The sequence below is a fragment of the Cololabis saira genome, chromosome 8, assembly GCF_033807715.1.
Source record: "Cololabis saira isolate AMF1-May2022 chromosome 8, fColSai1.1, whole genome shotgun sequence".
Lineage (NCBI taxonomy): Eukaryota > Metazoa > Chordata > Actinopteri > Beloniformes > Belonidae > Cololabis > Cololabis saira.
Window position 1 is genome coordinate 3534504 of NC_084594.1, and position 23219 is coordinate 3557722.

The 23219-nt window shown below is 42.1% G+C and overlaps 1 protein-coding gene across 1 annotated transcript in view; it reads left to right on the plus strand.

Annotated features, from left to right (window-relative positions):
* Nucleotides 1-23219, plus strand: part of ptprt (protein tyrosine phosphatase receptor type T) — a 379334-nt gene that overhangs the window by 49661 nt on the left and 306454 nt on the right. Inside the window, exon 2 of the mRNA XM_061728218.1 lies at nt 15724-15849. Within this exon, the coding sequence (XP_061584202.1) occupies nt 15724-15849 (126 nt within the window). The remainder of the gene's footprint in view (nt 1-15723; nt 15850-23219) is intronic.

Sequence of the window (23219 nt, forward strand, 5' to 3'; positions counted from 1 at the left end):
TTATTAATTTAGGTTGATGATTTAGGAACCTAACAATACTATTTAAAAATCCAGGTGGCAATCTCAAAGAATGGCTGCCATCTTGAAATTTCAAGTGGCTGTAGTGACTCATGGAGACTGCTCATGCCAATTTTCATGCCTATATCACCAACCAAACAATTACATCACTTAATTGATTGACCAAGGTGGCGGCCATCTTGAAAAATGGCCGCCAACTTGAAATTTCAAGTGGCCCAAACAATTTTCTTGTCAAGTGACCCATGGAGACTGCTCATGCCAATTTTTATGCTTGTATCACCAAATGCACGATTCTGCCTAAAATCCACTCTTAGCCGCTCCACTATAGTGGGAGAAATACCTTAAGCCAAACAGTGGCAAGAAAAACTCCCCTTTAAGAGGGAAGAAACCTGGACCCCGACCTGGATCATAAGGGGGGACCCTCCTGCCGAAGGCCAGACTGGGGGTCGGGGACGTCAACAGCACAGCAGGCAGGTGGAAGCAGCAGCGAGATGACCGGGGGTGGGGACCGCAGGCCAGCACACAGCTCCCGAAGCTCCGGCCAAATCAACAAGCCCCAGGTTGGGGTGCAGGGTCGGGGAAAGGTTGAGAAGGGGCAGGGCCAGGGAGAGGAGTCTTGAGGGATGAACCTTCTCCCCCGCCCAAAAGGGGCCGTTACCTTGCCCCTCTCACTCCCGCACTGCAGGATCCGGTGTTTTGCATTCAGAGATGCTCTTCGCCACCGGCAGAGGATGCTGCACCATGTACAAAAGAGAAAAAAGAGAAGAAAAAGGGGGGCCAGCACAAGAAACTACAGGAGTGATGCACAAAAATGATAGCTATGAGATACTTATAATAAATAAAAATGGAAATGGAGAAAAGAGGAAGGGAAGAGGAGAAGAGAAGAAAGGTGAGAGGCACCGCCCAGTCAGTCCAGGCAGGAAGGCATAAGAAGGTTTTGTTCCTATTTTTCGCCAATACTTTGACGCAACGTTTGACACTTTTGGCTCAGTTGCAGCACTGGCAAAGACCATGAAGGCCAGATGTGGCCTAAATATCCTCCAGTGGCTTTGACAAAGATGACGGTATGTTTTGGACCACGTCGTTTACATTTAGGCAGTCAGACGCACCGGGGTCAAGTCCATCGGTCCGGGCAAAATACAAGTCAGAGAAAACCATGTTTGAACCAAAAACTCTGCTACCTGGGCACATATGGACCCTCTGTATGTGAAAACCAGGCAGATAAAGGAAGAGTAGATGTCTCCAGTACTACGATAACCAGGGAGTCTGTACAGATCTTCGGATCACGTGGAAATATTCCATCAGCTGTGATATGTTTCACAATCATCTTGAACTTGAGATCTACATGATATACCCGATACCGTTCCTTTTTTATTTAAGGAATCTTCTCTGGATTTGACTGATTTATCCTAAACTAAAGACAAGTGTTTGTTTAAACGATAGTAATGTGTTAAACATGATACCAGCTCCTCGGTGGACGGTGGGTTGTGACTGACCGAGTTCAGGTCGTGTTTGCCGCCAGTCGAAGGCCAGACGGAGTTAAATCGATGTCCCGGCGGGTCGACGGCGGTGATTCTGTACAGTAGACTCTCAAACGTGTCCTAAAGTCCGTGTGGTCGACTGAGGTGAAGATAAACTGTGTTCTGGGAAGAGTAATAGAATCACTGCAGCTGTGGGGAGTATAAACCTCTAATGTGAGTGTGTGTGTGTGTGTGTGTGTGTGTGTGTGTGTGTGCATAGTGAGGTAGTCCTCGATTTATCTGCTTTGTCAACTTCTTCTCCTCTAATTCACTTTGACGGCTCTCTGCAACCTGTCATTTCAACCTGGAGGCGCCTGTGTGGGCGCAGGAAGTTCATGTGTGTGTGTGTGTGTGTGTGTGTGTGTGTGTGTGTGTGTGTGTGTGTGTGTGTGTGTGTGTGTACTTCATAGCCTCACCTTTGAGTACGATGTTTTTGTGACTGCTGTGTCTTTATTAATACTCAGTAACGAAGCGTTGACGTGTGTCTGTGGCCGGCGCGGGGCATTGAGGCCTCGGTCTGTTCCGTGCTCCTTCATGCAGAACCAAAGGTGACTTGGCAGGTCCTCTATTGATTTACTTTGAGGATAATTAAAGTCACGACACACCCTGAAGGAAAAAACACTTTTCTCTCCAAGACTTTATCACAAACTCTCTCTCCCTCACTCACTCGCTCACTCGCTCACGTGGCGTCAGAAGTGGAGGAAAGTGCAACTTTTAAAGCCTTCAACAAGTTCAGTCATACAATACAATCAAACAAGGGAACAAACATAAAACATACATAGTAGTAAAATAGATTTAGCAGCATTTAAAAGCAGTATGGATTGTATCTTAAAGTGACTTGAGTTTAAAGTGACTTAAGCAAAAAATGCATATTACAATAATGAAATACCAGCGATTGTAATATTATGGTACTGAGAGTATCCATGTTGTGTAACATACAGTACAAAGTGTGTGTTGCATTGTACATTGTCCTAGTACGTACAAATTAAAACAGTAAAGAAAAAAACAAAAAACCATAAAAAGTCAGCCGAGATCAGCCAATCAAATTGGGGATATGACCAAATATGAGCCGACTTTATGGTTAAATAGTGACCTGAACCTGAGAAACAAAGCCGAAGGAGAAGGTCTGGTCTGTTTTTGTGTTTTATTAGAGCCCGAGCACTGACACTTACAACTCTTTTTCTTTATTTTTATTTTTCCGACGAAATGAGGGCCTTTTTTTCCCCTAAACGTGCCCCAAAAGTCACCAAATTTTTTTTACGCAAGCCAGGCCTGGCGAAAAATGTGATATTTAATGGTTTGCATTAATGGGCGTGGCCTAACGGCTCAACAGCGCCCCCTAGAAAACTTTGTGCCTCAAGCCCCACAATACGGTTTGACGTACATGCACCAAAATCGGTACACACCTGTATCATGTCACAACTTAAAGAAAAGTCTCTTGGCGCCATGGCCAAAACCGAACAGGAAGTCGGCCATTTTGAATTAATCGTGTAATTTTGGCGCAATTTATGCCATTTCTTCGGCCGTTAATTCAGCCCGAACCGTAACGTGCACCCAGGTGTGTTATACATCAAAATGTTCGTCTCCATCCTGCGACGATGCACATTACTTTTCTCAGTCAAAAGCGTTACCGTGGCGACGTTAGACACCAAAAAGCCCCTTCATCTGATTGGTCCATATTTAATAGTTCCTACTTTCTGCCATAACTTTTGAATGTTTTGACATGAAGAGTCTTGGGTGGTGTCATCGGACTCGGTATTGAGTCCTTGAACAAAATCGGTGCAGATCAGTCCCGCCCTTTCTTCTGATTGGTCCATATTTGATAATTCCTACTTTCTGCCATAACTTTTGAATGGTTTGATATAGAGAGTCGTGGGTGGTTTCATCTGCTAAATGTCCAGGCCTGAAGAATCTACATCAAGTCATACAAGCTTCCACTGCAGCCTGAACGTGCACAAGCTTTAACTGTTATTATAACCTTTATTTAACCAGGAAAAAGTCTCGTTGAGATTACAAATCTCTTTTACAAGACAGTCCTGGCCAAGAAAGGCAGCAGCACAAACACAAAGTTGCACAAACCAACAATATCAAAACAATTAAAAACAAATCAGAAATACAGATCACAGACAAAATCAGCAGTTGAAGCATCTACAGCCAGTTGTACTTGCTTTCAAGTCTTTCAGAAGAACCTTAAAAGCATCAGATTTGTAGCAGGGCGAGTGCTACGGGGCCCGACCGACAGGATAGAGAGGACACGGAGTTTAGTGCAGAATCCTTTTATTAAAGCAGAATCACCGCCACACGTGCACAAGCACATCAGCAGCTTCCCAGTCCTCCTTGCAGCTTCTCTGTCTCTCCCTTATAAGTCTGGCAGGGTGGAGAGGCTGACGGGCCACACCTGTGTCCCGTCAGCCTGAGTGGCTGCAGCTCCTCCACCCTGCCTCAAGATTATTTAATTTTAAGATTTTCTGCAACTCATTCCAAGCAGAAGGGGCAGAAATGGTACAGTCAATAAAAAATAAGTCCTGAGACGGAAGATTCTGCCTCCCAGTGCTTTTTTGAGAGAGATTCCTCCCCAAATAAGCTGGAAGCAAAACCAGAATGGCCTTATAAACAAAGACAATGATAAAGTCTTAAAAGCCCCCGACAGCGGTGAGTAAGAGATCTAGAATGTGTGATAAATCTCAGTGCAGTGTTGATGTGCAGTTCCTCTATATTTGATGGAATAAGCAGTTGGCCTTTTCTATCAAAGCAGAACTGAGCTCTCCCTCGCAGGCCCGGGATATTTCTGCCTCCGGCTGAGTTTCTGATGGATAAAATCCACCCAGAGCGACTTGAAACACGTCCAAACTACCGTCTTGTTTCAGAAGGAGTTTCTCACTTATATCTGGCTTTCCTGAGTGTGTAGCGGGAAAGAATGTTGTGTATTAATGTGATGGAATAGGACTGGGGATCGAATATGATTCGCTTCCAATTCTTAAGATTCAGAATCGATCTGATTTGATTCCGATATTGATTTGGGTTAGAGTTATTAAAACTCTTTTTTCAGCTGTTGCATGAATGATATGACTGTAGTTATGGAACATATTAATACTAGTATTATATTGAGATTCAACAGCAAGTATTGCAGCTAATGATGCTGTAAGGACCAATCAGCTCCCAGAATGCTGATAGAACTGCTTTCAGAAACATCGTGGGTCAGAATTACCAAACAGATCCAGGGAGGAAACAGAGACGGATGAAATCAGTTTTATTTATTTTTTTCGTTATTTTTCGTTTTCTTTTCAATTTTCGGTCTATTTCGGTTTTTAATTTTTGAGAATTTGGTTTTTAGCATTTTATGCAAATGTAACCCCAAGACAGTATATAAAGTAATGAAATATATAGACAATTTAAGCAATTATAACCCCCCCCCTCCTCCATCCCAACACAAATTCAATTCTCATTGAAAACTGATTCAAATTGACTGATTGATTGATATCTTTTATTTCGAACATAAGCATGAAAAAAATAAATAAATAAATAACTAAAACAGCAGAACAATAAATCAATAACATAAAAAAGAACATTAATAATCACTAAATAATAAATGTACGTAGAGTAGGAAGAAACTTGGACCATCGTTATGAAATATGACACAAAATCTTGACCAGCAAATAGTTGGTGCTACCTTGGAACTGGAGCCAGTTCTTTGTCTTTGGAAACAGAAAACCTGGTTCCAAACAGCACTGGCCCAGAACCAGAACCAGAACCAGAACCGGTTTGGTGTAAAAGGGGTACTAGATTTGTTCAGTCTGGATCTGAACGGGAAGCGTGATGACATCACCAGCACATGCTGTAATTTGGTTAAAACGTGGAGCGTTGCCGTCTGTGATTCCTGACCTTTTAAAGAATTTCAATTAAATGGATTCCTGTTTAGCATTTAGCACTCGTCCGCCCAAATGCAAATACACCGACACAAAAAAAAGGTCTAAATTTATCCTCTTTCTCTTAAATCAGGTTTCACTACAGAGCTCACATTTCCAGTTCCAGCTGTGTGCTAAGCTAACAGATATCTTCCCTTTATCATCCCGGGTTATTGGGGTGGCAATAATGACATTTGGGTATTTAGTCAGTGTGTTTTTTCAGCCTCGGGGGCGAGTGTGTGTGATGTGTGTGAGGAGTACGCCGGGGCAGACGCCATATGGTTTTAAATGACTAAATGGAATTATTCAAAGATCCTGGCATGCGAGCTGACAGTGGATTTAATACAAGTTAAATAGGCGTGCGCACGTTTAATACGGCCATGTGGCTGCCAGAGAGAGAGCGGCTGCACACACAACCGTGTTCGCAGCCCGGCCGAGCTTTCCCAACCCCGATGTTCTCGTTACTGCAGATGGAAACCGTAGACAGATTGAGACCCTTCAGTTTCAAACCCATGGAAAGACTGAGCAGAAAAGTAACTAAAACCCCCCAAAACACCCCAGAAAACACAAAATCCAAAACCTTTTGGAAGGTACAGGATTCGGCAAAAGTAAGCTTCGGCTTCAGCCTAAACTCCTTTTTCGGTTACAGAGAGTTTGTGTGTTATTGGTTATTGTGTGAAACTGATTAGTGTAAATATTATAAAGATAATGTTTTGTCAGATACATGCACACAAGTTAAGTTGTGTTGAAGAATAATATAAATTCCAGTTCAGAAGTCCGCTATGGTGTAGTGAGTTTTATTCAGTAAGCCGTCGGTGAGCAGACCTACGCAGCGCATGTCTGGGTCGGTGTGCTGCCCCAGAGTGGTTTGAAATCATGACTTTTATACATTAAGTTCAAAGCACAAAAGGCAGGAATAAACAAGCCAATGGTGAGAGACAAAAAGCAATTTACAGTCAGATGTGATCTGTGGCCAAATGCTGTTATCGGGCATTCGGCCTGAATTTCAGTAAGTTGTAAATTACCCCATAAGGTGTTCTCGTGGTTCAAGTCTGTGGCCAAATGAGTTTATATCAATTAGTGAGGAACTTCGTCATATGGCATTCCCTTGGTTCAAGTCTGTAGTGCGGCCAGTTCAAAGATGTCACCCCTGCAGGAGGTAGGAAGCTGGAGTTTCACGTCACCAATGGCGTGACAATGCCTCAACAGTTGCATATAATGTAATGTAACCGAAATAAACTATTCATTCAAAAGTGTTTGACGGCCTCAGACTCCTCAGACCAAAATAACCGGATCTACCTGGTAAACGACCAAAGCTTTGGGAATATTTGGCACCAACTTTGGCGCCTAAGCCGCTTTAATGTCACTGTAACGATGTAATCTGGTTTGGTGTCGTGCTCAGTCACACTCTAGTGGGTAATTACGTTCTTAAGTGTCTTAACCACCTCTACCGGGATCTCCCTGCAGCGACTCTCATTGTTCAGCTGTGGCACATTACCGTTAAGTTGTCGCAGTTCCTGCTAGAAACTTCTGAGTAACTCTGGAGGTTAGAACATCAAACATCCCTGGAAGAAGAATAGAAACTGATGTTTTAGGAACCAGAAGAGAGTTGGCGGAAAAACATGCAGAAAAGCTAAAACAGACATGGAGAGCAGTAAAATTACCGAACGGTTCCATGGACATTTTCATTTTAAAGTTCTCCCATTCCACCCCTGTAAAGGAAATTTCAAGAGTGATTTTTTTTTTTGTGCTTCACACTTTCTAACAGGGACATTTGGTGCTGAATATAGATAATATAAATATGAATATAGACGGTAATGCTGCTCCCCGTTAAAAGTTTCTGCTGTTTCCTCAGAAATTGCCTGTTTTAATGTCTTGATCGTGGATCAGGATTTTGTTGTTGACTTTTTTTATTTTTCATAAAAAAACAGGATGACATTAATGCCCTGGCAGTGGCAATAAGCTATATTTTATTTGACATTTTTACGCTAAATATGTGTTACTGACAAGTGCTGATGTTTGCTGAGATGTTTGCACAACAAATGTTATGGCACTTTTCGTTCATTATTATTAATCATGATTAATCAGGGAAATCATGCGATTAATTGCGATTAAAAATTATAATCGTTGCCCAGCCCTAATATGTATATATATATATATATATATATATATATATATATATATATATATATATATATATATATATATATATATATATATATACACACATACATATGCATATGCCAAAAAATAACTTTAGTAAAAGATTTTTAGACGGTTTCTTCTGAAATCACAAGAAATGTAAGTTCAGGCGTCCAGGACGATGTTTGCATGACGAACGGTTGGTAAACTGCAGCTTTTAAAGGAAACTGTGTAATGTTTTAGCAGCAACTGCTTATACGTTGTAGGTAATATCGTATAATGAAACTCTTCAGTACTTCTGATTCAGAAACACGCTGCACACACACACACACACACACACACACACACACACACACACACACACACACACACACACACACACACACACACACACACACACACACACACACACACACACACACACACACACAGCTGCATCAGGATCGGTGCTGTTATCTAAGTGAGCAGTAAACAGACTCTTTAGGGCCGTTGGCCCCCGGGTTCCTCCCTCCTCCCCCCGGTTTGTGGCTCTCCGGGTCCTGTCGTCCCCCGTTAACCCCGGCTGACATGAAACCCTCTAATGGCTGCTATTTGTGCCTCGGGGAAATGGAGATCTTAACATGAGAAAGACAGCGGAGTGAGCTTAAACAAGTGTAATCGTGGTAGGATGTGTTTACGTGCGTGTAAGTGGGTATTTTAGGGGGGACCTAGTTATTTTTGCGGCCCCTGTGGGGGTTGACTTGGCCATATTTGCTTCTGTGTGAGTGTTTGTGGAGGGGAGCCAGGTTTGCTTGCATTAGTGTGTGTGTTTGAGTGCAGCTATGGCTGTGATACAGACTTAATTTGATCTATGTCGTCTGCCGACATGTCCAGTCGGGGCCCGAGGCAAATTCAGGCAGAAAATGCTGCTTCGCATGCGTCTTTGCCGTCTTTTGCTTATTAAAAACGGAATATCCAATTAATTAAGAAACCCTCTATCAATTTATAGCAGTACTGGGCCGCGCTGTCCATCACATTTCCAGTAGAATTGCACGCTACGTTGCTCTCGTATATACGATGGCTGCATTTGAAGTATTGGAGCTGATTCCAGCGAGTATCAGTTTGATCGAATGTGACCTGGCGATGTCGGTCTGGGACGTTGGCAAAACCTGGATTATGGAGGAGGGGGAGGTTATTTAAACAAATTACTGAATGGAATTCGATTGACACTATCTAATCCTCAAAGAGAAACTGATGCACAAATTCTGTGTATCTCCCCATTTAAGCATTAAGCTTTGGCTGAACCCTATTTTCCCTTTTTTGCATTTCATTCACATCGAGATATTTTGTTTATTCAGTTAAGATGTAAGTTTTCAAATGTTTTCTTATCAATTAGTCAATAAAATGAATCAATAGGCAAACCAATCTGCCAGTAAAACCAACCAACCAACGCAATTAACCATCCATCCAACATTTCAACCAACCAACATCATAATCATCTTTCCAGCAAACCAACACAATTAACCAACCAACACATGAAAACCAGCCAAAAAAGCAAATCAACACAACCCACACTGCCATCACAACCAACACACCTAATAAACCAACTAACCAACCAACCAATGTAACCAGCCCAGTCAACCAACCAACCACTGCAACAAACCAACATTACCAACCCACATATGAATACCAGCCAAATAAAACAATCAACAAAACAAACCAGCACAACCATCTAACCAAGAAACCAACCCAACCAGAAACAATCATCTAACCAACACAACCAACCAACCCACACTACAAACACTACCCATACAACCAAAGCAAAGAACCAACCAATCAACACAACCGACAAACACAACTAACACAACCAACCACAATCAACACCACCAACCAACCTACACTATAAACTAACTAAATAACCAACAAACACAACAAACCAGCACAATAAACCAGTCCAACCAACCAACAAAGCAAACTAACAACCAACACAACCAACCGACCAATGACCAACTAAGACAATCAGCCAACCAAACAAGAAACATGACCCACCCAACCAACCACTGATCAACCAACACAACCAACCAACCCACACTACAAACACTACCCACACAACCAAAGCAAAGAACCAACCAATCAACACAACCAACAAACATAACTAACGTAACCAACCACCACAATCAACACAATCAACCTACACTAAAAACAAACCCAACCAATGAACACAAAAAAACACAATAAACCAGTCCAACCAACCAACCAATGACCAACTAAGACAGTCAGCCAACCAAACAAAAAAAACATAACCCACCCAACGAGCCAACCAATGACTAACCATAAAACCAACTGACCAACTAACACAACCAACCAACCTACACTGCAAACTAACTCAACAAACAAACCCAACCAACTAACACAACAAACAAACAAACAAACACAATAAACCATTCCAACCAACAAAGCAAACTAACAACCAACCTAACTAACCAACCAACACAACATACGTGACCCAGACAACCAGCCACTGCATTGGACCTTTCATTAAAATGAATGTTTTAGGTACTAAGTTCTAAGTCTAAGAAAATGTTAAAATAGTAGGTAAGAAAAAGCTCCCAGTCCACCTGAAAGAAGCTCCACCTGACTCTCCAATAAGAATGTTAATGAAGGAAGAACCCTGGACTGGGTCATGCCGCGGTTTACATCACAGTCATTTACTTATTTGAGGTTTAGTGGAGCGTTTTAACCGTATCACCAAACCTCCTCTGCTGAAGTGTCTGAAATATAATGATAATACATTTGTATATTTAAGCACGTTTAGTCTGTCATGACCCGGTAATGCGGGTCAGAGTGACCCTGAACATCAGACATGTGTAGTTCCTCAGCAACCTACAATAACGCACACAATGACTTACTTACCTGACTATTAAAGTAGGTCTTTCTGTACCAAAACCACACTCTCTCACACACACACACACACACACACACACACACACACACACACACACACACACACACACACACACACACACACACACACACACACACACACACAGAAGAGAATCAGTGTGATGTTGTCGTTATGGAAATGTGTTTTCTGTGTGTATAATTATGTTTGTGTATCAGGGAGAGGGACGTGTTGTACTGCATCTGAAAACTAGATCAGGGCATTGCGACGCACACACACACACACACACGCACACACACACACACACACACACACACACACACACACACTGTGACTCACTCGTCTCTTGCATCCCCCGATCGCGCTTTTAAAATTGCAGATCTGATATTGAATATTGATAGATTCCCCCGCAGCCCCCGTTCGCCTGTTTATAGCTCTGTTCTAATGAGATCACTTTAATTTCTTTTCATTTCTAATGAGATCACTGAACAACGAGGGGGCAATAAAAGCTAATTATCCCAGAATTGATTAATTTATGACAGTTATTTTCATATCTTAAAGAAAAAAATGTGTTTTACCAGTTTTCAGCCGTTGGCTGGAGGTTGTTTTTTCCACCAGAACACTGACGGAGGAAAAGGCTTCTGCTATTTTGAAATTTCATTTCCCAGTTGATGTAAGTCTTGCTTGAAGACGCATAATTAAAGCTAAATCATACATTTCCAGCGGTATAGCTGGAAAATGTGCTGCGACGTAGGAAAACAGACTTAACCAACAGGTTTACGTTTCCAGAGAGTCCAAAACATTGGCGTACAAAGCAGCCCGAGGTGACAGAACCAGGAACAAGCCACGAGAAACAGCTCCACCAGGACGCATGTTAACATGCTGCCGGCTCACAGATGGTACTAAAGTATTAAGGTACAAACCGGATTCGGTTGAAGTTGGGAAATTGTGTAAAATGTAAATAAGAACAAAATACAATGATTTTGACAATCCTTTTCAACCCATATTCAATTGAATACACTATAAAGACAACATATTTAATGCTCAAACTCATAAACTTTATTTTATTTTTCAAATAATAATTAACTTAGAATTTCATGGCTGCAACACGTGCAGTAGAAGTTGGGAAAGGGCATGTTTATCACTTCGTTACATCACCTTTCCTTTTAATAACACTCAATCAACGTTTTGGAAGAGAGGAGACTACCATATTTTCTGGACTATAAGCTGCACCTGCTTACAAGCCGCCTCCGCTCTTAAAAAAAGAAGATATTTAGCCGCAGATATTTCTGTTGTTAGATTAGATATTTACTACATGTACAGAAGGATTCTGAACTGTAAATGATGTACATGTTTGTACCTAAATAGATCTTTCCTAACAGTGTCTTTTAACACGGCAGCAACTTTGCTGATTAAAACTGGACAGAACCAAGAGAAAATAACCAGTATTCATTTATCTATTTATCTGTTTGAAATCTGCTTCTACTTCTATCTGCTAAAGAAGAAGTAGCGTATTCTGCTTTGCATTTATTTTGTCTTAGTTTTTATTCTAATACCGGTTAGAGTGCCCCGATTGGTGGAAGAAAAATCCACAGAATAAAACCTTTGTATAAGCTGCATGGTTGAAAACCTATGAAAAAAGTAGCGGCTTATAGTCCAGAAAATACAGTAATTCTCTTAGCTTCTCATGTGGAATTCTTTCCCATTCTTGCTTGATGAACCGCTTCAGTTGTTCAACAGTCCGGGGTCTTCTCTGTCGTATTTTACGCTTCATAATGTGCCACACATTTTCAATGGGAGACAGGTCTGGACTGCAAGCGGGCCGGGGAAGAACCTGGACTCTTTTACTTTGAAAGTCACGCTGTTGTAACACGTGCAGAATGTGGCTGGTCTTGCTGAAATAAGCAGCGGCGTCCATGCATAAAAAACGTTGTTTGGATGGCAGCATGTGTTGCTCCAAAATCTGTATGTACTTTTCAGCATTTATGTTGCCAGTTGTACAGAACTTGATCAGAAATGAGGCTAGAAACTGGATTTTCATGTTAAAGTCTTACCAGCTGAATATAAAAAACGCACCTGTGATCCACTGACGGGGATCCTGGGAAAGGACGACGTCACAGACGGCAAATTCTTTTACTTTTAAAGTTTTCAGAAAGTCAAACGGGCTGCCATCACGCAACAAATGAGTAAATAAGAGTTATGATTGTTTTTTTTACAGATTAAAAGAAAAGGGTTTCAAAAGTTGTTATGGGAGCTTTTGTATTCTGTTGCTGTTGTTTTTCACAAATATTTCCCTAAGAACCCTGGGAATTATTTCTCCTAGTCGTCTCCTGATGCGTCCATGCGAGTTTCATGGTCTTTAAACTGGAGCCGTTGTCCTGCTGGGGAACGCTTGTAGGTTTGATTAATGGACTCGTATGACAACAAGATGATGGAGACACAGTGAGTGAGTGTGATGGTTTTTCTCCCAGTAAAATGCACTTAAATATCATCATCAAAACGCTGGTTTTGATTCTTGTACATTGGTGTATTTCCAGCTGCAAAATCTTAACAAGAATATTTGTCTTATTTCTAATTAAAATGTCTCATTTTTAGTCAAAATTACAAAATTTGTCAAAAATTACTCATTACACTTAAAACAAGACTCATCACTGGAAAAAACAACAATTTTCACCTGTTTCAAGTAGATTTTCACTTGAAATAAGTGGAAAAATCTGCCAGTGGAACAAGATTTTTTGCTTGTAATGAGAAGATAAATCTTGTCCCACTGGCAGATTTTTCTACTTATTTCAAGTGAAAATTTACTTGAAACAGGTGAAAATGGTCAAATAACAAGTTATTTTTCTGGTAATGACTCTTGTTTTAAGTGTAATGAGATTTTTTGACTAAAAATGAGACATTTTAACTTAAAATAAGACAAATATTCCTGGTAAGATTTGGAGTTTTTGCAGTGTGTTTTATAAGGTTTTACTTTAAATCTGCAGATAATTCCTGCAGCTTGTTCTGCAGGTCCTCGGTGACTCCTAGCAAAGGTTTTCTTTTTCTTTCTGATCGTTGGAGATGGAGAAAAAAGAGCCTTTATTCAAGTCGAACCTGATAAATGCTCTTTGAAGAAGAAGAGTGGGAGACTTATAAGAACATAAAAAAGAAAAAGAGGTAGCCGCTCAGTGATTTTATGAATAAAGCAGCGACGCCCCCCCTTTTCAAATACTTCAAAACAAATTAAAACGGTTGTGTGTCAAAGCATATGTCTAATTAGCGTGTTTACGTGTGTGGATGTGTGTGCGTAGCGCTCGCGGCTAACAGAGAAAGCTAATGTAGTGGAAAATGTGTTTTAGCTGGGCCATGAAATAATGATGAGACACTGCGACTTAATCATGTTGACACATAGAGCTTCTCTTTCTTTTAGCCTTTATTCCCCCTCTCTCTCTCCCATTCAAAAGGGCTGTCTCTCGCCCCTCTCGCTCTGTTTCTCTCTCTCCCGTCACTTCTTTGATAAACTGACGCCGTCTTTTCTTACGGCTCCAGTTCCCGCTGAGAACTTAATTAGTGTTATGTTGTTAATAAATCCGCGGCAGCATCTCAAAGCTTTGTTGCTCAACAACAACAACAAAAGAAGCGGCTTTTAAACGTATAATAAAGCAGAGAGTACGATCAGAGACGAGGTTAGAGAGGTTTTAAAGGTTTTAAGGGTTTTGTTGTGTAGTTCTTTAGCAGTCGTGGCCACAGGTGGCAGCAATGCGGGACTTAAAGGAGACCTATTATGACATTTAATGTATATTGTAAACAGGCCTTGAATGTCTTAAAAACAATCAAAAGCTTGTTTTTTCTACATAAATCAGAAATTCAACCTGTGGGCCATGTCTTTATTTTTACCACTTCTAACCTCCTTCTCTATGAGGGATTCTGAGGGGGCGGGGCTATGATAATGAGGCTCTGCGCTGATTGGCTGCTTGAATGACGTGTAGCAGGGGAGGGAACAAAGCCTTGCTCCGGGCAGAAGAGCCGGCTGCGTACACAAAGCGTGTCCCATGCGATGCGAACAAGCTTCAGCGACAAAATCAATTCCATTTCTTTATTTTCTATTGGACTGTCCTAACTGGCCGCGAGTTTAACGGTTTCAGTGTGGACAGAGAGCGTCCGATGTCACGCAGCTCGACCTGATAGTCGGACGCTCGCATGCAGTTACACGCTGTAAACGGATCTTAAGCCTGAATTACGGTTCTGTGTTAAATGGACGCGTACCCTACGCCGTAGGCTCTGCGTTGGTGTAACGCAGAACCATAAATCAGCCTTTAGTTCCCTGAAGAGGGAACGGGTCACCACGTCTTCACACTAATTCACACAGGAACATTTAATTGAATTCTTAACAGGTACGCCACAGTTATTTACTCCGATTCCTCATCATTTAATTTCTTATCTTACAAGACAAATGAATCATGTTAACTGGAAAGAAATCACAACACTGAATTTTCACAAATGGCAACTTTATTGTTAAAAAAAAAAAAAAAATGTATGCACTATTGCTGGCTCAAGGAAGGACTGTGCGTCTTCTGAAGGTGTCGCTGAACAGATTCAGGTGCTTGGAAGATCTTAAACCATGAACAGAAGAAAAATGTTTGTTACTAATAACTAAGCTCTATTGGTACTAATAGAGCTTTTTTTAATTTTTTACTAATAAAACACCGTAGGTCCGGTGAGTGGCTCCGGTGTAACACCGGAGCCACTCACCGGACCTACGGTGTTACCCGTAGACAAATATAAATAACATAAAAAATGAACGTCACTTACCGCTGACTCGTGTGCAGTTGCCGGGTCCGTTATGTTGGAACTGATCCTTTTATGAGGGTAAGTGTCGATGCAAAACCTAATTTTAACTGTCCCTCGCTGTGGAAACAGCCACACGATTCACCGCTTCCAAACAATGGCGGACGCTCCGGTCGGTGGAGTTGGTTGTGGGCGTGGTTTCAGCAGCGAGGCCGACCTATGGAAATCTGCTCCCGTCGTGACGTAACGACAGGAGCAGAATCTTATTGGCTTGTGGAAGTCACATCACACTGGACGGCTCATCCGGGCGGCTGTACAGACACTGCAGAATCTGGTTGCTTTCCTCCTTCTCTGTGTTGGCAGGCTGAGGGGAGACCACTTTATATATGTTAAAGCAAGAAAAAACCTGTTTTTCATAATAGGTCCCCTTTAAATGATACAGAAATGGCTTTTCTGTCCTCACCGTGTCTCTCTTTGTGCTTTTTTCCAGGCGGCTGCACGTTTGAGGACTCGTACAGCAGCTGTGGGTACAGCGTGTCTCTGGGAACCAACGGGTTTACCTGGGAACAGGTGAACTCCTGGGAGAAGCCCACCATGGACCCGGCCCTGCCCACCGGTAGGCCCCTGACCTCCCTCCATACTAGTGATGCATTTACTGTGTGGACACGGTTCAGAAATGATCTCTGGATACTTTCACTGGGTCGATAGGCCTTGTTTGTGTTTGTATCTGCAACATTGCTCCTCGAGAAAACGAATTATTGAAGGAAATAGAAGAAATAACTTTGATAAAGGTGGAAAAGGACACAGCAACGCTTAGCAGTCAGGAGGTGGAACGAGTCGCGATGCAATCGACCGAAGTGACGGTTGTTGCTCCCCTGAAATGGCTGCACCACCAGCATCTGTTCAGATATCGATAAGGGCTTATAGGGTTTATATACTGTTTATATATATATGCATATTTGTAGTTGGAACCATTCTTTCTTTAAAAAAGAAAGACACCCGAGTTAAAGACTAAACTTTCCTCATTCAGAATGATAGACTACGGAAGAGTATTAGTGCCAGGCAGGAGAAAAATAAAAATAATATTTTAGAGGAGGAAGATTTTTTTTCATGCACTTCGAGAAAAAAGTCGAAATGTCGAGAATAATGTTGAAATGTTGAGAAAAAAGTTGAAATTTTGACATTAATCTCGACATTTCGACTTTTTTCTCGACATTTTGACTTTTTTATCGAAGTGAACAATAAAAAAAATCTTCCCTCTCAAATATTTTTTCTCCTGCATGGCCCTGATACATTTTATCGTGATTTTTTTCTAGTCCTAGAAAAATCACCATTTCAAACACCATTTCATGTGTGTATACGCAGTAGTTTGAACCATACTTTCTGTAAAAAAAGAAAGCTATCCGAGTTAAAAACCAAACTTTCCTCATTCAGAATGACTTTTGGACAGAACTTTTTATCGTGATTTTTTTCTAGTTTTAGAAAATCACCATTTGAAACAAAAACAAAGTAGACATATTAGATACGTAGAGGTGTTGTTCCTGAGGTTTTTTTTTTTATCTGCCTTTACATTCCACCACAAGGATCAACATGACCAAAGTTCAGATTTTCAGATTTTCCTCGTAAGGTTCCTCAGAAATATGACATTTATCATTTTAGGCCATTTTAGGTAAAGTACTTCTCTTTTCAGGAGCTTATAAGTATTTAAACAAAGTGACACTGAGGACAGAAAAGTCATGATCTCTCACGCCGGGATGAAATTCCTGATTGCTGGAGTCCAGGGACGTCAGGGTGAACCGGTTCTGTGTTAATGATCAGGGTTCGGGTTCAGGTTCTTGCTCTGTAGTTCCTCGTTAAGGCGGTATTGGACTTCATATTGGTCACTTCTGCAGTCAATCGTCAATATTTGTATGAAATCTCTTCAACTAAAACCGAAGGTGGACACTTTTCAGTAGAAGGTTTAAAGTTAGTTCAGCTGTCGGAGTGCAATTAAATATTTCACTTTAATGAGCTTGATGGAAAGATTTTCTACACAAACCAGCTTCCTAGAAAGTTGGAAAACAGAATGTAAATAATAAGAATGAAAAACTGGCAAAAAACACGAAAACTGACGGACAAAACGTCAGTTATTGAAACTGAAAACTAGAATTATTCAGGATTTTTTTTTCTGGCCCCATTTCTGCATTGAGGACGACGGTACACGTTTCTTAACCCAATTTTAGTCTCTTTAAATTATTATCACCCTCGGCAACATGTAGCTTATTGTCTGTTTTTATTTTTTCTATTTAATATCGTGATAAAATCGAAACCGTGATTTTTATTTCTTTTAAATCGTGATATGATATTTTTGCCATATCGCCCCCCCCCTCAAACTGTGACATCATTCAAACACTTGTGGACCGTTTAAATGTGTTTTAAAGAGAAATGTAGAGGAAAAACAACCAGTTTACCAAAGAAATGCTGAAGCATGAAGACTTAAAGGAGAGGAAAGTTTCTCTCCTGTTTTTGTTTGAAAGTTTTGGCATAAATCTGAAATGCAAATGGTTGTTTTTCCTGGCGTCTCTTTCATAATCGGGTGACATTTCAGGATTGCCTTCCGGGCAGCGTAAATCTCTTTTCAGTAAATTTCAAGGGCAGATTCCAATTAGAGATTTTAAATCACTTACTGAACCGTTCTTTGAAATAAGCCTGCTGATCGTAATTATCTTTATTCTTATCTCGCCTCTCGCCAGATATTCTAAAGACGGTGGAAGCATCGATTATTTAGGACAATAGCTCTGAATCAGAACGCCCACGCCCGACGCCGACGCTTGTTTGGTCCAAACATACAGAGAAACTGTTGAGTAACTGAAATATTCATCGTTCTGCTTTAAGAGAAAACTTTCCCCTCGTCCTCCGTCATCTTGAGTTGGACGAGCGGGTCGCTCTTTTCTCGTCAGACGCCAATCAGGCCGTTGATCGGTGACCTTTTGCTCTCTCTCCATCCCGCCCACAGTCTCACTTTCTAACTCTCAACATCTTTTCAGACGCTCTGTCCTGTCCGTCTCCCTGCGGACGCTGTATGTTTATCTTCAGCTAACTCTTTTCTCAGTTTGACCAAGATGACTATATGCAGAACATTGAAAGTGCTTCTCCTCTGTACAGCAGGGGTCGGCAACCCAAAATGTTTTAGAGCCATATTGGACCAAAAACACAAAAAAACTAATATGTCTGGAGCTGCAAAAAATGAAAAGTCTTGTATTAGAATGAAGGCAGCACATGCTGCATGTATCTATATTAGTTATAACTGGGGGGAGATTTTTTTTTCATTATGCACTTTATACATTATGAAAAAAGTCGAAATGTTGAGAAAAAAGTCGAAATTTCGAGAAAAAAGTCAAAATGTCGAGAAAAAAGTTGAAATGTTGAGATTAAAAAAGGAAAGGAAAAAGGAAGAAAAAAAGAAAAAAAAGAAAAAAACGAAAAAAAAGAAAAAATTTGAAAAAAATTTGAAAAAAAAGGAAAAAAGAAGAAAAAGCATTATCTACAGGAGCACTGTAACTGTATTGATTGTAACTTCTTACCTCTCCTCTCCGGGGCTAACGGCGAGTGATGAGAAATTGCACGCAACAACAGGAAGTGACTTCACCGCAAAAGGGTCACTAAGTAAAGAATGGAATTAATAAAACAAAAACTCTCTTACAAAAATACAGAATAACAAATTTGTCATAGAAACTAACAACAAAATGTAAAATAAAAAAAATAAATTGACTTTTGGTGAAATAAACTATTACATTTATACATTGGTTCTTCAAATCTTGATAATCGATTCTGAATCTTAAGCATCGGAATCAAATCGATTCTTGACATTTGAATGGATCCCCAGCCCTGGTCCTCTCTAATTCCCTCGACTCTGAATCTGGCACCACTCAGGATGCTACATCATGTCGATCACAGCCCCACCCTACGCCGTCGTCATCCCTGCCTCTCCTCCTCCCGGCGTCGCCTCCGCTACGGCGGCGGTGCCGAAGCCGAGCCGTCAGACGGGCCGTCAGCCGGGCCTCCGCTACGCAGCGCCGGGACCTGATGCGATGGAACAGGCTTGAGCGGGAGCTGCATCCTCTCCCCGTGTCAGTAATCTGTCTCATCTGTCAGCGGTGGGCCGGTGGTTGTCAGGGGCGATAGCCATCATGGACCCTCCTCATCGACATCTGACAGCTGACGATCCCATCAGGCATGAAGGGAACAAATGGTCTGTCCGTCTCCTGTCTGTCTCTCGTTAAGTCTTCCCGCTCATATTGAGCCGCGTGTCAGCGCCGTCCATCAACACATCAGCGTCGCCGCGGCGACTAAACGCTGATGGATGAGGCTTTTTATTCATCCCACATTCATTAAAAGTGAGCTGAACTAATGGAAATACATGGCTCTATGAAGTTTATTCAGCTTTTATTTGGTTTTCTAATCTTTTTTTATTCAGGAAAGGTCTTTGAACCTACATACAAACTAGGGAGGTAACGGTACACGCATCCGTACCGAACCGTTTCAGTTTTCCAATACAACATTTAACAGCAGCTAGTGACAGGAACTTTTCTGCAGATTAAAAACTTCAAATCTGAGTTCCCACACGGACGTCTTAAGTGGAAGTTTGTCGTGAGTATCGGGCTCCCACCTGAGTTTTTTAGCCGACATGGCTGATGCAAACAAGAAGGCGGAGCTTGAAAACTGTTGAAGAATAATATAAAATCCAGTTCAGAAAGTTCGCTGTGGTGTAGTGAGTTTTATTCAGTAAGCCGGCGGTGAGCAGACCTACGCAGAGCGTGTCTGGGTTGGTGTGCTGACCACGAATGGTTGAAATCATGATTTTTATACAGTAAATTCAAAGTACAAAAGGCAGGAATCAACAAGCCAAAGGTGAGAGACAAAAAGCAATTTACAGTCAGATGTGATCTGCGACCAAATGCCGTTATCGGGCATTTGGCATGACTGTCACTAAGTTGTAAATTACCCCATAGGGTGTTCTCGTGGTTCAAGTCTGTGTTAAGGCCAGTTCAAAAGGTGTCGGCCCTGGAGGGGGTAGGAAGCTGGAGTTTCACGTCACAATGGTGTGACAATGCCCCAACAAGACCCTCCCTCATCTTTAAGGTTTCCTGTTTTGCAAAAAGACAACAAAGACGAGTAGATTAGCTGAGAGCAGTGTCCCGACGTTGTTCAACAGCAAACGTGTTTCTGGCAACACGTCAAACCTCATAAAGCATTTGAAACGGCGCCACGATTTATTCCATCGCGTAGATCTCCTCCATAATCCAATGTCCTGTTTCTGGAGCGTCACTTTTCAACCAGTTTCTCGTAATGGCCTTCTTATAGGCAACAGTCAGTGAAGAGGTACCTATCTTCTTTCCTAACAACTCCTTCTGGGATTAATCCCAGATACAGAACCCGTGGCTCCCTGGGAACCTTATAATTAAAATTATTTGGTGTTTTACGGTACTGAAAAACCAATATGTTCATTCATTGACCGAATATCCAAACATCCAAGTTTTTTTTCGGGCTGTAGCCCGATCAGATTAGGACAGAAGGTATAGAACATCTTTAATGTTTTGGACTTTTCTTTACTTTACAAACGTCTGACCTTGTTATAAGCGGTGATGCATAAACGCCTGCACATCTCTGGATAGTCAACGAGGTCAGACGCTCGTGGAGCATCTTCTCACTGCGGCCTGCGTCTGCAGAACACGCTGGTTTTAACTTCAGCACCAAAGTTACAACATCCTCACCTGCGTGTTGAGTCATGCAGCAGCAGCAGCAGCGGTGGGGAGAAGTGATGAAACATGTCTAGAGTTTACTAGCACTTCACTGTTTCTCTCTGAAAAGTGGAGGAACTTTGCTGTCAGTCGTTCGCTGCTGGAGTGATGATAGTCGACGTTTCCCAGACGTTTCCCAGACGTTTCCCAGCCGTCCTCTGTGATTCCAGGTTCCCTCACGTCTGCTGTGTTTTAGCTGTCACCCGGCATGGAGATGCACCCACATTTCAGGGGGGGGAGTTGTCATCTAATCCCTTTTCTCGCCTCACCTCCGTAATATCGATGCAGCTGACACGATTGTCATGAACCATGACCCACATTCGACAGCTTGTACTCCTTGCTAAATTGGACCGGCGCCGCGGCTCCCTTCATTCCTCCGCCTGACGGAGTCGCCGCGCGGCTTCGCCGGCCTGACAGCTCGTACATCTCAGGGTCAGCCCAGATTAGATTGGAATTGGTGCCTCATCTTCTTCTGTCATCGTCCGTGTGTCGCCACGGCGATTTTATAAACTGCAGCTCTGACGGACTCGGGATGAGACGAGCTGCGTGCATGTTAATCTCTGGAACCTGCATGGATGCAGGACCGAAGGTTGTAGAGTCTGAACGTTTACTGGACCAAGTTTTTAAAGCCCTTTTTCTTCATACTAGACACCCTGATGCCAATGGATCCATCCATCCATCATCCATCCATCCATCCATCCATCCATCCATCCATCCATCCATCCATCCATCCATCCATCCATCCATCCATCCATCCATCCATCCATCCATCCATCCATCCATCCATCCATCCATCCATCCATCATCCACCCATCTTTCCATCGATTCATCCGTCCGTCCGTCCGTCCGTCCGTCCATCCATCTATCATCCATCCATCCGTCCGTCCGTCCGTACGTACGTCCGTCCGTCTATCCATCCATCCATCCATCCATCCACCCACCCACCCACCCATCCATCCTCCATCCTCCATCCATCCATCCATCCATCCATCCATCCATCCATCCATCCATCCATCCATCCATCCATCCATCCATCCATCCATCCATCCATCCACCCATCTTTCCATCCATTCGTCCATCCATTCGTCCGTCCGTCCGTCCATCCATCCATCCATCCATCCATCCATCCATCCATCCATCCATCCATCCATCCATCCATCCATCCATCCATCCATCCATCCATCCTTATTTCCATCCATCCATCCATCCATACATCCATCCATCCATCCATCCATCCATCCATCCATCCTTATTTCCATACATCCATCCATCCATCCATCCATACATCCATCCATCCATCCATCCATCCATCCATCCATCCTTATTTCCATACATCCATCCATCCATCCATCCATCCATCCATCCATCCATCATCCATCATCCATCCATACATCCAGACTGATATTCCATCCTATCATGATATTAGGTTTGGGATATGAAGCTTGACTTCATTCTCGTTGTTTACTGTCCTTATTTACAGTTATATTTAGCTTTATCAAATGTACATCTGCGGTCACAAACACAAGCCCCTGCAGCAGATCTGGCCCGTCATCAAAGTTTCTGGAACGTGTAAAATGGCAAAAAGAGCAGAACCCAGTTTGCTTTTCCCAGACTCGACACGCCGTCTCATGTGAAATCCCCGTTGAGCGGCACTCGCTCGCACAAGCAGCAAACATCCCGAATCAAAGCCACTGCGTGTTTGCAGCTCCCATCAACACGGACGCAATCTGGAATGTGAAGGATGATCAGAGAGAGGGAGAGATGGAGAGAACCGCGGAGGTAGAGTTAAGAGGAGAGTTGATAAAGAAGCAACACTGAATAACAAGTGAGAGAGAATTTACAGTGAAAAGACCGGAACAGTCGGCGACATCGCAGAGGCATCGACACACATCGCACATAATAGAATAAAAACCCACAGTATAAAAGTTTCACAAATACTCACAGAGAGCAATATTTTATTCATAACGAAAGAATAAAGAGTAAATGTTACGAGAGAGAAAAAAGGCCATGAAAAGCAGCAAACTTTAAAAAAGTTAAACACACTAACAGAAAAGGATAAAAGACAGAAATGACAAAAACGGAGTGACTTTGAAAAGCCGGGACATAGTGAAAGTGAGAAAAACACTTGACAGGAGGCGCAAGAAAGAGACAAAGAGAGAAATCTACAATTGCAGCAGAACAAAAAGACCGACTTGAAAGTAGAAGT